This window comes from Sus scrofa, chromosome 6 (assembly GCF_000003025.6).
Source record: "Sus scrofa isolate TJ Tabasco breed Duroc chromosome 6, Sscrofa11.1, whole genome shotgun sequence".
In the NCBI taxonomy this organism is placed as follows: domain Eukaryota; kingdom Metazoa; phylum Chordata; class Mammalia; order Artiodactyla; family Suidae; genus Sus; species Sus scrofa.
In genome coordinates this window covers 14,835,205-14,849,921 of record NC_010448.4, presented here as the reverse complement: position 1 = coordinate 14,849,921, position 14,717 = coordinate 14,835,205, and the positions used below count along the sequence as shown (strand labels likewise).

At 48.7% G+C, this 14,717-nt stretch overlaps 1 protein-coding gene across 1 annotated transcript; it reads right to left on the bottom strand.

Annotated features, from left to right (window-relative positions):
- Nucleotides 1,448-13,190, bottom strand: ATXN1L (ataxin 1 like). Its single transcript, XM_005664370.3, has 3 exons — nucleotides 13,064-13,190; nucleotides 10,592-10,659; nucleotides 1,448-9,097 (listed from the first exon to the last, which is right to left on the bottom strand). Exon 3 carries the CDS (start codon nucleotides 8,978-8,980, stop codon nucleotides 6,914-6,916), a length of 2,067 nt encoding a protein of 688 aa, XP_005664427.2. The 5' UTR covers nucleotides 8,981-9,097; nucleotides 10,592-10,659; nucleotides 13,064-13,190; the 3' UTR covers nucleotides 1,448-6,913.

Genomic DNA, 14,717 nt, shown 5'->3' with positions numbered 1-14,717 from the left:
GCATTTAGACTAGGTACTGGCTACTCTTCCCATCAGGATTCACTTTGCCAAACTTAAAATTCTACCCCAGATAGCAGTCAGCTGCCTTAAGGAATATTGTCATAGAAATACCTGCAATGTTAAGGTCCATAGCGCCAAGAACTCATGTTTAGAGAAGAGGTAACCCATGGTTTTATTTATTCCCCAGAGCCAAGGTAAGATAATAAAACCCATGGAGGAAAATTCAAAATTAAGGGGATATGAGCTCTCCAGTCAGTGGTGGTCAAGGCCAGAGCAAAATGACTACTCTGGCACTTTGGCTGGCTGCCAAACCATGGAGGAGACAAGAACTGAGGTCATTTCTAAAAAGCTTCTGTGATGGTACAGAACAAGCACAGAACTTTCCTTAGCCTGCACCGAAGGTTGTGTACAGTTTAGATAATTATAGATCTTGAGGTCCAGAAGGAAGTGCCCTAGTTAAGTTGTAGCCAGAAAAATAACTATGCCAGGAATGTGGATCTCTTCCAATATCATAACAAGGAAACTTGGACTCCTCTCTGACCTCCATAGGTTCACGGCTATTTAAGAGTGTTAACTGACTCCCCGCCTCCCCCTACGAACCACCAAGCTAGTTAATTCCTATGAGTCGTTTTGAAAAATACAAAAATATTAATAAGCTTATAAGAAAATACTGGACGTTTAAAAGAATACATTTAATTGAGCCAGAAGCCAATGGCCTTCTCTCACAGAGCCCCATACTGAAGTCCTATCTGGAATGTTTCAAAATGGTTGAGCAGTGGTTGTGTCATTGACTGCTCTGAGCACGTTAGTGGATTATCTCATTTAATTTTCACAACAATCTGTGAGTTAACACTAACTCAGGAATCAGATGTCTGGATTTAACATTCTGTACTGCCAATTAATAGCTGGAACTCGGGGCAAGTTACTTAAACATCTTGGTTTCCCTACCCACAACAAAAATGGAAATAGTACCAGCAACAAATGGTTGTTAATATATAATGCACTTAGGATAGTTGGTGGCACACCGCAAGTGCTCAATAAATGTCTGAGTAACTATCACGTATCTGAGTGACCTCTTACTAGTGGCAGCTTCCTAGGTTAGAAGCAGTAGCTATGATTGGAGCTGACCTATTCCAGAAATTACCAGCAGTATTCCTGAGAAAAGAACTGGAGAAGAGGCCAGCAGTGGGGGCACCGACAGGCCCCTGTGTGACTGTTTGTGTTAGTAGAGTATCTGAGTCTACAGGTGGACTTCCAGGTCTCCAAGATACAGAGCAACAGAACCTGCAGACGATGCTCCAGGACCAGCGTGCACAATATGCCCCCAGGCCAACACACGAAGATGGGCACCATTTGCTATTACAAGCTCTGCCGCCTAGGGCTTCTAGCCCCCACCCAATGGCCACCATCTAAGGCTGGGACAGGAAGAAGGCGCAAACACCAAAAGGAAAAGCTAGTAGTTTATATAGATAGATATATATAGATATATAGATATTGAGATATATATATATATATATATTGTGTTTACATAGTCCACAAGTTAAATGCAGGTATCCATAAGAAGAGCATTAACAATAAAAATACAATCTGTGTGTAGCCAAGTACAGAGACTTAAAATGGTAAAACAGCAAAAAGGATCTCACAAAAGTACAAATATACAGTACAAATTGATTTATTTAAAACAGTTACAAAAAAGCACAACAAAATAGAGATTATCCTCAGAATTATTAATGCTTTGTTAAAGATCAGGTAGGATTAGAGGGTAAGAAATGGTATTGGGTGGGGGGAGCACCTGACTAGTTCTAAGGCTTTAGATACAATGCAGTTGATTACATATTAATTTAGCCATTACATACTGGGGATAGTAGTTGGGAGATCAGTAATTTATCTACAGGGAACTCCTACACAAATTAGATCCATCCGTCAGACCTCCCCAGTGGCGTCCTTCTCTTCTACTCCTCAGGACCCTAAAGCCACCTGGATGACAACATTCCCATCCTCCTTTCTCCACCCCATTCCCCATCCATTTATTCTTCCCTCCCCTAAGGTGCTGTGCAAGCTGAGAGCAACCTGCTCTCTGCAGCTGGAACATATACTGTTTTGGCTACAGGGAACCTGTGTGTGACTAGAAAGGTTGTAGGGACAGCCTTATTTTTAATACTTCAAGTTTGCCACGAATACAGTCAGTATCTTCCCCAATACAAGCTTCTCTTGAATGCGAGTGTCAAGCAAATGAGGGATGAACCCTGCCTTCAGTAACACCAGCGATGCACCAACCACTCACAGCTCACAACTACATGCAAGCTCCCTGTCCAGGGAGTGGGTGTAAAACCACTGTGTCATCAGCTCGCTTGCGCTTGCACTCTCTCTCTCTAAAGAACCTCAATCCCCATGAGAGTCATAAAGACAGAAATAAATGTTTGCAAGTCTGACAATAGGTAAAGGCACATGGGCTGCCGCCACACACACTGCAGACAGGAACCCAATTTGAGGCCATCTTCACTGCTGGGCATTTGCAGTAGAATGGCTTGGGGAAATCACACAGACTTTGAGTTTGCAATCTACCGGGGAAGGATCTAGGCTCAACAGGAGAACTAATAAAGAAACCTTAGTGTGAAAAGTGCATTTATTACTACTGTTCCTGCTGGGGAGGCTCAGCAGGGCAAAGCGCACCACCTCTCCTCCTTCCGCCCCAGGCACTGTGCATAGTCTGCAGGTAAGGAGAGAGTGCAGCCAACTCTAGCATCTCAAGGGCCAGTATCATTCTAGGCCCAGACCAGGCTTCTGGCCCAAAGATGGATTCTAGAGCTGAAAGAGCAACTGACAGCTGTGAAGACCCAGATGCTTATTTTATTATTGCATAATGTGGGAAGCCTTCCCTACCCCAGGGAAGCTGAAGGATGAAGGCTTCCCAGCAAAGGGCTAATAGGTTCCCGGTCAACATCCAACCTAGCACGGTTTTGCTCAACTGTAGTGTTCACTTTTTCCCATCTGGAAAGTACTGTAGCTTCAGTGTGGTTTGGTAAACTTACCCCTAGGAGGCCAAGACGTCTCCCGAAAAACTTGGCCTTTGCCCAATTTACTTTGCTTTTAAGACTGTGACTTACTCTCCCAAGGCCAATCCAATCAATCAGGTGATCTTTACTCTAATGGACCCAGGTGCTTTCCCAGTCAACCCATGTCCACCCTTTATCTCCAGTGTGATCACTCAACTCTTCAACATGCCTGCTTGTTGCAGGTTTTTATACCACCACCCTGTGCATCTCCTACGGTGCCCAGTGGTAAAAATAAAACCGAACCCCAGTTGAGGGGCTATTTCAAACTTCAAACCCTTCCCCGACCCCAGAATCCATATTACTGGAGCCAGATAAACCTCCCTGGGATGCTGACACGGGCCCTAACCTGGTTCCTCATCATTTATTTTTTAAAACAGGATACAAGATAGCATAAAGGAAAGAAGTTAATACACAGAAAACACCCACTAATAGGACTTGCTTGTCTCTGCTTCAAAAGAGTCAGATATTTAGAGCCAAAGGGCTCCCAACAAGCACTGAAGCCATATCCCTTTGGATTTATCAGCCCACCAGCAGCATTTCATACTATCCCTACTCAATGACTTTGATATAAAATAACACCTGCACATGTAAGAATAGACAGAATGCCTGAATTTCATTTAAATGGCCAAAGACAGAAAGACAGGGAGCTATAAAGGGCAGCAGGCAGGACAGTGAGCAGACAGCAGCAGTGGCAAAGCAGCACAGACCACAGCCCTTGGTGTTACAGCCAACTGGGACCAAGAGTGTAGAAAGGTCAGTCCAGACCTACTGGAACCTCTTCCCTCGGGTATGAGTGCTCAGCTCTGACCTCCCAGTACCCCCCCCCCTGCCCTGTTGACACTAATCTTGATAGGAATGAAGATTCAAGACTTGAATGCATTACCTGTCCTCTACCCGGTTCCCCTAATGCCCAAATTGGTATAGGCATTTCTGTTTAGTGTCAGAATTAGCCATTTTCCTTTCTATCCCTAAGCTCTCAGGCTGTTCTACTACTAACGTGGGCCTTGTTCAATCGCCCAATTCCCCCCAAACCTGATAGCTTGCCACCAAAATGCTCTCTCTCAAAACTGCTCTTAGGTCTCTTACAATAAAGCCTAAGAAATCCTTATAAGGAAGAATGGGCACACCATCGGTTCTTCTTATTCCTCATGCCTGGAAGAAAAGACTGAACCAGAGGGAAAAGGTAAGAGGAATGCCACCGCTCTTGCCAAGTTTTATGGCACAGAGCTTCTTTCCCTTGGAGGCCATACTTTACGAAAGCCACCTCTGCAGCTCAGCAGAATCAAGCATTAACATACCACAAATGCACAGCACAGTGTTAGGGGAGCTGCTGGTATTGCTTCACCAGCAAGAGACAGAAGAGGAATATTAGCAGAGTTCAGGGCCCAACTTGGCAAGGTGCACAAGATTTCCTCTTTCTAGGATCAAGTGGAAGTTGCCGGGCTAGGAAGTCGAAGGTTGTTTGATTTTAACTACTTGGCCTGCATTAGATACAGGTTTGCTCCCATAAGGAGGAAGCTCAGTTGGTATCCTTGGTGGATATTTCTTGAGTGTCTACTGTGTGCCTGTCACTATATTCAGCTGATGAGCCTTCCTAATGAGAATGTCTCTGAGAAACCCATGCATGAGACACTAGGAATGAGTTGCTCATGGAACAGTTAGTGAGGCCTTCTCCTGGGGCTGCCATCTGAGAAGACTCCTCGGGACTCAGTCTCACAGGCCCCCTGGAGGGAACAAGCCACAGAAAGCAGCATTCAAAGAGAATGGGGACAGAGAAGGGAAAGGACATGATCCCAAACACGTACAAGGCTGAGTGTTCTCCAGACAGGGGTGGTGTTTGGTTCCGAGGTGAACCGGATGCTTAAGTACTTGGGGTCAGGTCAGCAGCTTCCTTTGGGCGGGCCTCCAAAAGCTGACCAGGTAACTGCTCTCAAGGAATGAAACAATGGAGTGTAGGGCTTGTAGCAAACAAGCCAGTCTCAGTCACTTTGTTCCCCCAGGAGAACAACCTGTAGCACCTGAACATTAAGAATGACTCCATTCTCAGAACTCTCCCTCCCCCAGGAGGTAGGTAAGATTATTTATCCCCATTTGGCAGCTGGGGAGGAAGTGAAAGAGCGAGAGGTCACAAGACTTGCCTAAAGTCTTTGACAGAGCAGAGATCAGACCTCGGAGGTTTGGGACTCCTGATGATAGGCCAGGCCTCGGCCAGTCCATCTCGAAAGGAAATGCCAGGGTTAGACCCTGGGAGAAGCCTCACCAGAGAGCTAAGTGGACAATACCCTGAGTTGCTTCAAGAGTCTAAAGACCCCCAAAAAACAAACAAAAAACCCACCCAACCCATCTGAAAGCAGATGGGGGGAGTCTAATCCTCAATATCCACTGGAATCCCACTGTCCAAGCTGATGCTAAAAGTTTTGAAGAAAAAGTGGACTTTAAGACACAGGGGGGCAAATGCAACTAAGATTGAAAATACTCTTTGCAGAGGAATACTCCACCATGAAATGAAATCTAGGAGACTTTTCAGGTATTGAAAGATTATCAAGACCATCCCGGAACCTTAGAGCTGGCTGTGGGAAGGGACAGCCTGGAGAAGTCTGAACTCCTAGGAGAGGGAGTAGCGTAAGAGACGGACTCCATAAAAAACGCAAGGATGGGCACTGCCCAGCCAGCTGTATTTGCCCTGTTCCCTTCTTGTTTCACCACCAAACAGCTCAGCTGCAGAAGAGAAAGGGACATGATTCTGAGTTTTTAAAAATAGAGAATATAAGTGAGAGGGAAACCAGAGAGACCCCTACACACCAAAAACTAGAGGTCTTGGTCAGAGTGGACAAAACCAGTTTTGCAGAAGGGGAAAGGCAGTGCAGTTACGAATTAGGCCCAGGTCAAGACACCATGCAGAGAAGTTAGGGCAGCGAGAGGGTGGGGGCAGCGCAGGCACTTAGGCACAACATAGACAGACGGAGGGAGGGGGTGGAGGGTTCTGGGGAAAGGGTCCACTGGTTCTCTCAAAAGTCATCATTACCAACTAGGGATTCGGTACAGTTTCAAAGTGGGTCTGACACGTTGAGCAGGAAGAGCTTTGTTAGGTCAGCTACCTTTCTAGAAGCCCTGCCTAGAGCCCAGTCGGCCTGGCCATCAGGTCTCTCTCCCAAAGCCCCGGATTGGGTCCCCGTCAAGGCAGTACTTCACACTGAACCCTGGCGAGGCTTCTCTCTCATGGTGCTAGAAGCCTTGTGGGAGGGATGGTGGGGAGAGACGGGAAAGGGCTGAAGTAGAGGATCAAGGGGAGTCCCCCAGCCAAAACCAGCCACAGTCGTCTGTAACAAAACTACCCTTTAAAGTGCACGGCTCTCAAAAGAGGAGTTCTGGGTGGGAACCCTCTTATTTCCAACCATGGGGCCTCCCGCCCTCCCATCACAAAAAGAAAGGAAAAAAGACTTCAGACAGTTGAACTGCTACTATAAGCTGTGGATCATCATTTTTGGCTCTTTCTTTGCTCCCTCCCTCTGCCACCTGCTCCAAAGCCTGACTCTCCCCTTGCAGGAGCTAGGGATGGGGAGGAAAGAACAGGGAGGCCCTGATATTTGGAATGTTTCTCATTCTGTGTGCACCCCCTTCCTTTCTTGGCCCAGGCCTGCTGCTCCCCATCACAGCACCCTCTGCGGCTGTCCTGAAAGGAGGCCATGGGGTAATGGGCAACAGACACTGCCTTGGGAGGCTGCCTTCATGCCTCCTCTTCCCCCGCAACCTTACCGCCAAGAGAGCCACCCCCTGCTCGGCATGTGCAAATCCTCTGCCTGCTCACGGTGAGGCCCAGCTCTGGGGTAGAGCCCCAGGCTGGGTCTGGGAGAGGTTCATTTTCCTGCATTGGAACGCCCTTCGATGGACAGCTTTACCTCTTGTGGAATGAAAGAGGGACGGAGCAGCGCAGCCCGTGCCTCCTCCCCTTGCATGCTGTATCTTTGGAAGCTTGGGGCTGGCCAGCAGGCCTGAGCACCTGGCTCTGGCTGCGAGGGCTCTGCCATTCGAGAGCTCTCACCTGACGGCTGGCTTTTCCCATCACTGTCACATTGCTCTCGGGGTCCCAATACTGTCCTCTCAGGCCTTTCTCGGGGGGTTCCCAGCTGGCCTGGGGGAGCACAGCTGGCCTGAGAAACTGAGTTACCGTTCAAGCTCTGTAAACTGATAGAGATGCAGACATCTCCCACCTGGAGCCGATGGCAGGGCAGAGAGAAGAGTTGTGCAGTCCGCCCAGGGCTGCAGGAGGACCAACCCTGGCCATATACAAAGAAGGGGTGCTCGGGCGGCACCTCGATGCTCACTTTGCTCTGCTGCTCACCAACCACGAAATGCAGCATGACAAATCCAGGCCACTGGCTCTCCTGAATGTCCACGACTGTGCTAGAGTCAATCTTCAGCCCCCCGCTCACTTCGGCACTGCGCACAAAATCCTGGGTCTGGAGGTCCTCCACCCGCTTCAGCTCCCCGGTAGCCAGCTGGATGATGGCGCCTTTCATAAAGTGGGAGGGCAAGTGGGAAGAGGTAATGGGGGGTGGCGTTGATTCCTTGTCTGGGAAGGTGGCTCTGGCCTGCACGTCCAAACTTGATGCCACCAGGATCTCCGAGCCCATGGGCAGCAGGCCTGGGTCAGTTCCAGAGGGCACCAGGTTGCCATTGGCTACAACCATTGCTTTGGGTACAGGTCTATGTTTCATGGGTTCTTGATGGGACTGTGTGTAGAGCCCTCGGGCCTGATTTTTCTCAGCCATCTCTGCAGGGTTCCTGGCTGAGCCTCGCCCCTCACCCTGAGGGTCAGGGTTATGATGGGACAGGTTGAGAGGGCTGGGCTCATCCTTCCTCTGAGCTGCCACCACGCGATAGTCCTGAGAAGCTAAAGCGCCAACCACCCGCTGGACCTCAAGGTCGGTGTCTGGGGTACCTCGGTGTGCTGGCACTGCCACCTCTACCTGCGCAGTCTGAGAACCTGAAAATAGCTGTCCATCCACCACACATTCTACCACTGGCACCAGTCCTTGGCCCTCGCCCTTGCTACTGGGGGAGTCGAGGGCTTCGCTTTCCCGTCTCACTAGATTTCGCTCTCGCTGTCTCTGTCCATTGGCAGCAGCTGCTTCCAGAGCAGACTGGCCCTCCTGAGGGGTAAGAACTGGGCTGGCACCTGCTGGAGGGGTTTCATGCAAGGTGTACCCAGCAGGTAGCCTGGACATCTGATAATAAATGGGCATCCGACCTGGAGCAAGGTCCAGTGGCTGAGTACTCGAGTGATGTGGCAACTGCCCAGGTGGGGAGGTGGCAGAGGGGGCTCTGTTGAATGAATGGGCTGGGGATGAAGCCTGGGGGGGAGGAGTGGCTCCTTCTGCCAGGAGTGAGGCATATGGCACAAAGTGTGGAAGGTGAGATGTGGTGAGGTTGGCAGAAGGAGAAAGGAGGGGACTTGGAAGGAAATTAGGTGGCACAGCATAGGGAAGGCTATAAGGAGAACCAATAAATTGCAGAGAGGTGGATGGGAGCTGAGCATAGTGAATTGGGGGATAGTGGATTCCTGGATGTTGAATCAGTGAAGACGCTACATTAAATGTGGGGGGCAAGGGGCTCATATTCACCACGGATGGGAGGCCAGTTGGGGAGAAGGTGGCAGGTGGCACAGCCACCTTATACAGCATGCCATACTGGTCCACTGTCAGACCAGTGATGGCCTCAGCTCCATCACCCCCCAGGCTGACTCTGGCTCCTGCCTGGCTCTGCCCTGCCACCACAATCCCTCGGGACCATTCAGAGGCATCACTGGAGGGTGTGTGGTTAGTTGAGCAGCTGGTAGTTCTCCCCATATCCTCGCTGGTCACGGGGAGGTCTCGTTTCTTTGGTGGAAGGCATTCCTGACTCCTTTCATGAACAGGTTTCATATTGCTTTGTGGTGTTCCTGGAGCCTGGAAGTGGTCGGCTTGCTCCTTGGGGCATCAGAAGGGGCTTCTTTGTGGCTCCCCTGCACCCCTCTCTGCTGCTGGCTGGGGCGCCCACATCTGCTTGGGAACAAATCAGAAGCAAAGAAACATAACCTAGGGGTAAACCAAGTCAAAGGAAAGAGCAGAAACTGCGCCCATGGAGAAAGATGTAACAAAAGAGACTGCTGGGAAAAAAAAAGAGAGAGGAATGAGAAAGGGCCAGAAAAGAATGCTACCCTTCTCACTCATCCAGCCTAGGACACGAAAGAAACAATCACAGAACCACAAAGACCTACAAGGACAATGCGTAAATAACCTGTGGGCTCTACAAGCTCAGGGAAACCAACAATTCATGATTAGTTGTGCCTCTAATGGGGACCTTGAGTATTCTAAGCCTTTTCCCCTAAGGGGAATTTGAATACAAGGTCTTTGCTGCTGGCTCCTTTTCCCAAGATTCTCCTTTTGCCACCAAAGACTACTGTGCTATCTTCTTTCCTAAATGTATGACCTCATCCTTGTTTCCTTTCCCCACCCTAATTCGGGTTATGATCTTCCTTATCTCCATCCCCACGACCCCAGGCCAGGCTAAATTCTTGTCCTCCTTTTCCTCCTATCACCAGTACCCCAAGGACTCAGGTGTCAAGGACCCTGAGGTCTGACTGTCTTCTTTGTTTGTTCAATGTTGTTCCCTAAACATGTCATGTTATGAAGATTAGTATCTTCTTTGCCCATGAAATACTACATTCAAACTTGGGCCCTATAGGGAGAGTGACTGTTCTGGCATTTTCTACAATTTATCTCTCTATCCCAAAAAGCAACAAAACTTCTGACCATGGAGTTCCCTTCATTGCTCAGCGGAAACGAATCTGACTGGCATCCATGAGGATGCAGGTTTGATCCCTGACCTCGCCCAGTGGGTTAAGGATCTGGAGTTGCTATGAGCTGTAGTGTAACTTGCAGACACAGCTCAGATCCTATGTTGCTGTGGCTGTGGTGTAGGCTGGCAGCTGTAGTTCCAATTTGACACCTAGCCTGGGAACCTCCATATGCCGCAGGTGCGGCCCTAAAAAGATAAAAAAACCACAAAACACAAAACAAACCCCTTCTGACCTCACACAGACTTGGTGACTCCCTAGTCTGGCAATGCTTCTTTCTTCTCATTAACCACCTTTAATTTTCCTTCTTCATTCATTCCCTTTCTTTTTTCCTTTGTGTTTTCCTTTGCCAGTGGCTCCTTTTCCATTATAGGTCTGCTCTAGGCAGCACTTTTTAAAATTCTGGTTCCATTCCTCCAAATATACCTGTTTATTTATCTTAAGTGTGTGTGATTCATAAGAAAGTTCTCTCCCCCTTTTCTCTGTCACCTTTCACACATGCTTTTTTCCATTGCAATAAAGTGTCTTTTTGGTCTGAATGCTTCAACCCATATGAAATTTGTCACCTATTTCTTCTAATCAGGCTTCAGGTCTTTGGATCTTCAAAGAGATTTCTATGATATTACACTGTTTGGTTTTTCCACTGCTGAATTTCAGATGTTTCTCTACAACAAGGTATCCAAAGCATCTGTGTTACCTGAGCTTCCAGTGGTGCTTCTGAGCAGCTGTAGTAAGAAGCAGTGTCCTCCCCACTGGCTTGGGAGTCTAAAAGACAGAAATAGAAATAAAGTAAGCAAGGGAGTTCCCGTCATGGCTCAATGGTCAACGAACCCTACTAGTATCCGGGAGGATGCTGGTTCAATCCCTGGCCTTGCTCAGTGGGTTAAGCGTTTGCCGTGAGCTGTGGTGTAGGTCACAGACATGGCTCAGATCCTGCATTGCTGTGGTTGTGGCACAGGCTGGCAGCTGCAGCTCCGATCAGACCCCTAGCCTGGGAACTTCCATATGCTGTGGGTACGGCCCTAAAAAAAAAAAAAAAAAAGGAAAGAGAAAAAGTAAGCAGGAGTCTAGCATCTAACCCTCTCCAGGATCATCAAGAAAGGTAAAAAAACCACAAAGATATTAAAAGTCTAGGAGTCCCTGACATGTCCTTTTCTCCAGAGTTAACAGCACATTTATCCAGAGTGCCCAGGCAGTTGAACAGAGAAAAAGCCATCCAGTAAGCTCTAATTTGTAGGAAGACATCCCTGCGAAAAATTTTCCACCTGTCAAACTTCACTGCTTTCATTAACATCATATTCTTTTTTTTTTTTTTTTTTGCCTTTTGAGGGCCACACCCAAAGCATATGGAAGTGCACAGGCTAGGGGTGGAATCGGAGCTGTAGCTGCTGGCCTACACCACAGGCAGAGCAATGTGGGATCCGAGCCTCGTCTGGGTCCTACACCACAGCTCACACCAAAGCCGGATATTTAACCCACTGAGTGAGGCCAGGGATCAAACCTGCCTCCTCTTGGATACTAGGGGGGGTTTGTCACCAGTGAGCCATGATGAGAACTACATCGTATTCGTCATTCTCTATCTGTACCTATTCCCAAAGATTAAATTTACTTCCAATCCCAATTTTAGGTAAATGCACAAATAAATGTGGAAGACTCAAATTGTGTCCATGTGAACAAAGGGAAGCAGGAAAAATCAACCTCATGGATTTCACTTGATTCAGCACTGTTGAAAACACAGACGTGGAGGTTATTTAAACGAGAAAAGCGGTACTAGAGGAAAAAGAACAATTATTTATGTTTCTGGGGCAGAAAAAGAGGTCAAGGGGGAGTCACTCAAGAGGAAGCATTATTAACAGATTTCCAGGGTTTAAAAAAAAAAATAACAGGTTCCTGTGTGTGTGTGCATGTGTAAAATTTTCTAAGTGACAACTTTGTACTAAGTGCTGAATCAAGTGTGACACAAACTGAAAGCATTGCCTTCATCCTCACCTAGCTAACAATGGGGAAACAAAATTCATGTTAAGCTGTCAATATCTGAATCTTCACACACCAGAAACAATAAGCACTGAAGAAGAGAGTCTTAACCTCTGAAAACAGAGAAAGCAGCACTGACCAGTACTTGGAGAAACTACCCACTGTGCTGTCCAAGTCCTACAGAACCCTGCAAGCCTCAAACCAAACTGAAGACATTTCTCTCAAGATCTACACGGTGCGTGGGTACAATAAATGCGACAAGACAGGAAAACAAGGTAGAAACACAAATCTTTGGTTCCATAAACACAACTTTTCACAGTGGGCACAGTCTGTATACCCTCTTTGCCAGCAGTTCCAGTAAGTGAAAAGCAGTTAGCTTTCTCCCTCATTTCCAAGAGAAACTGGGGTCACACATTCAATCCCAGAATGATCCTTGCTCCATACAATTAAAATATTAAAGAAAACCTGCCTCTAGGTCACTGAGGGGTTAGCCAATCACAAGCTAATAAAAGGACTGAAAGAGGCAAAAGGTCTGCGGGAATGACAACAAAGAGCCAAGCCTGAGCACCAGGTTCCCACGACGGCAAAACACATTTCGGAATCTGAAACCTCGTCACTGTAGGGGCTCAATGAGGATTTCTCCAGGGGAAGACCTAACTTGCGAGCCCAACCGAGCTAACAGGAAAGGGGGACCATTCCGGAGAACTGCCAACACTGCCAGCAGAGCCCGGAATCAAGAGGCTGATCCCAGCCTAAGACTCGAATTCGCTGAGAGAGGTGCGCCCGCCAGAAAGAGAGGAGCTTAGAAGAGACCAGGGGTTATGGCTTCCCGTGAACCCTCAGTCCTCTCAACAACAGAGGAAGGGCCCGAATTTGGGAAATCTGCGGTCAGAAAGTCGGGGTCGACCTTTCAGGCAGAGGGGCAGGGGCGAGGCCCCGCAGGCAATGCTTCCTTGTTTGGGGGCAGCTTCCCGCCCCCAGGACTCGGATACCTCGGCCCACAGGGACACAGCCTGGGGCCGCTCTCTGGGCCGGGCCAGTGAGAAGCGGTCGGGGGTCTAGGCGCGGCCTCTTTCGCTCCCTCGGTCCGCGGGGCAACCGGCTCCGGGGGGCCACTTCCTCCAGAGCTGCGAGCCCAGGCCTCATTGGCCGCAGTAAGGCCGACTCGGTAGCCCCCACTCCCGGCGACACTCACCGGCCCATCTCACGGCGCTCCCCGGGCTCCTCCCTCTTGTCCCGGAGCCGCCGCAACCGCGGCCGCCGCCATCCCCGGCGCCGGAGCCGCCCCACACCCAGCGCCCCCCCAGCCGGGCGCCCGGAGATGGCGTCAAGCGCGTACCGCCCCCGGCGCGGGGAGATTACGTCACGACCCGGACTGGCGAGCAATGCCCGGAGTACCGGGGAAGGGAGGAGGCTGGCTACCCGCCCATTGCCCCCAGCGCCCCCTCTGGTGGGAAAACGAACTCCTCCTCCTGGGTCCGGTCACGTGAATAGGGCCTGGCCAGGCGTCCTCACCCTGACCCTACAATGACCCTGCAGTCTCTACTCAATAAACTTTGGGGGCTACAAAAAGAGCCCTGAGGCGTGGTGGTCAGCGATCCTCATTTCCTGGACAGTCTTGTGAAGCTCTTCTTGGGAACCTCGGGAAACTTTGAGACAAGCCCGGCCCAGGAGAGTAAAGGGATTCCCCTAGAGATTTAGGAGTTAGAAATGGCTCTGAGAGGGATGAGAATGGACAGAACCCAGGATTCAGGGGAAGGTGAAGCTACTGACTAGAATGTCTTGAGGAATGAGAGGAAGGGGGTTAGCTAGTTACGATGGCAAGCAGCCTAATTTAGTGGCAAGAGGGCCTGAGTACTCCATGAGCTATTATTAGGTCACCCTTCCTTGCCAGTTAACTAGTCGACTTTATATAAACATCTGATTAACTTAAGTGGAAAAAAATTAACATCAGTTGAACATGTGCTTTGATTACAACTATGTACGAAAAGTAGTTCTGCGTCCAGACAGAAGCTGGGCTGAGAAAAAAATAACTTTAGCTATTGGAGAGATTGGATTCTGAGTAGATTTTCCCCTTTTCAGTTGCTGCAAATTTTGTGCAGTAAGTAGTAGCTGACTTTTGTTTGATTTTGAAAGTACTATCCAGCCTTACGAAAGTTGCTTTACAGAGTTCCTGTGGTGGTGCAGTGGTTAATGAATCTGACTAGGAACCATGAGGTTGCAGGTTTGATCCCTGGTCTTGCTCAGCAGGTTAAGAATCTGGCATTTCCATGAGGTGTGGTTGTAGGTTGCAAACGTGGTTCAGATGTGGTGTTTCTGTGGCTCTGGTGTAGGTTGGGGTCTACAACTCCAATTGGACCCCTTCATATACAGTGGAGAGCGGCCCTGGGGGGGGGTCATTTTACTATTTGAGACTTGGGTTTTTCCACTTTTTCTTTTTTTCCCCTTTTTTTTTTTGCTTTTTTATGGCCACACCTATGGCATATGGAGGTTCCCAGGCTAGGGATCTACTTGGAGCTACAGCTGCCAGCCAGTGCCACAGCAACACCAGATCCAAGCTGCATCTGTGACCTACACCACAGCTCACGACAATGCCAGATTCCCGACCCACTGAGTGAAGCCAGGGATTGCACCGGAAACCTCATGGTTCTTAGCTGGATTCGTTTCTGCTACACCACGGCGTGAACTCCTCCACTTTTTCTAAATGAGGAGTTTGAACTGGATAGAGGGATTGGAGTAAAATGTAGATAGAAGAGCTTTCAAAACATTTTAAGTGAAAAAATAAGTGTGAGATCTTGTATCTAATGATGTAAGACATATGACATTATAGTTGCATATTTTTATGTATT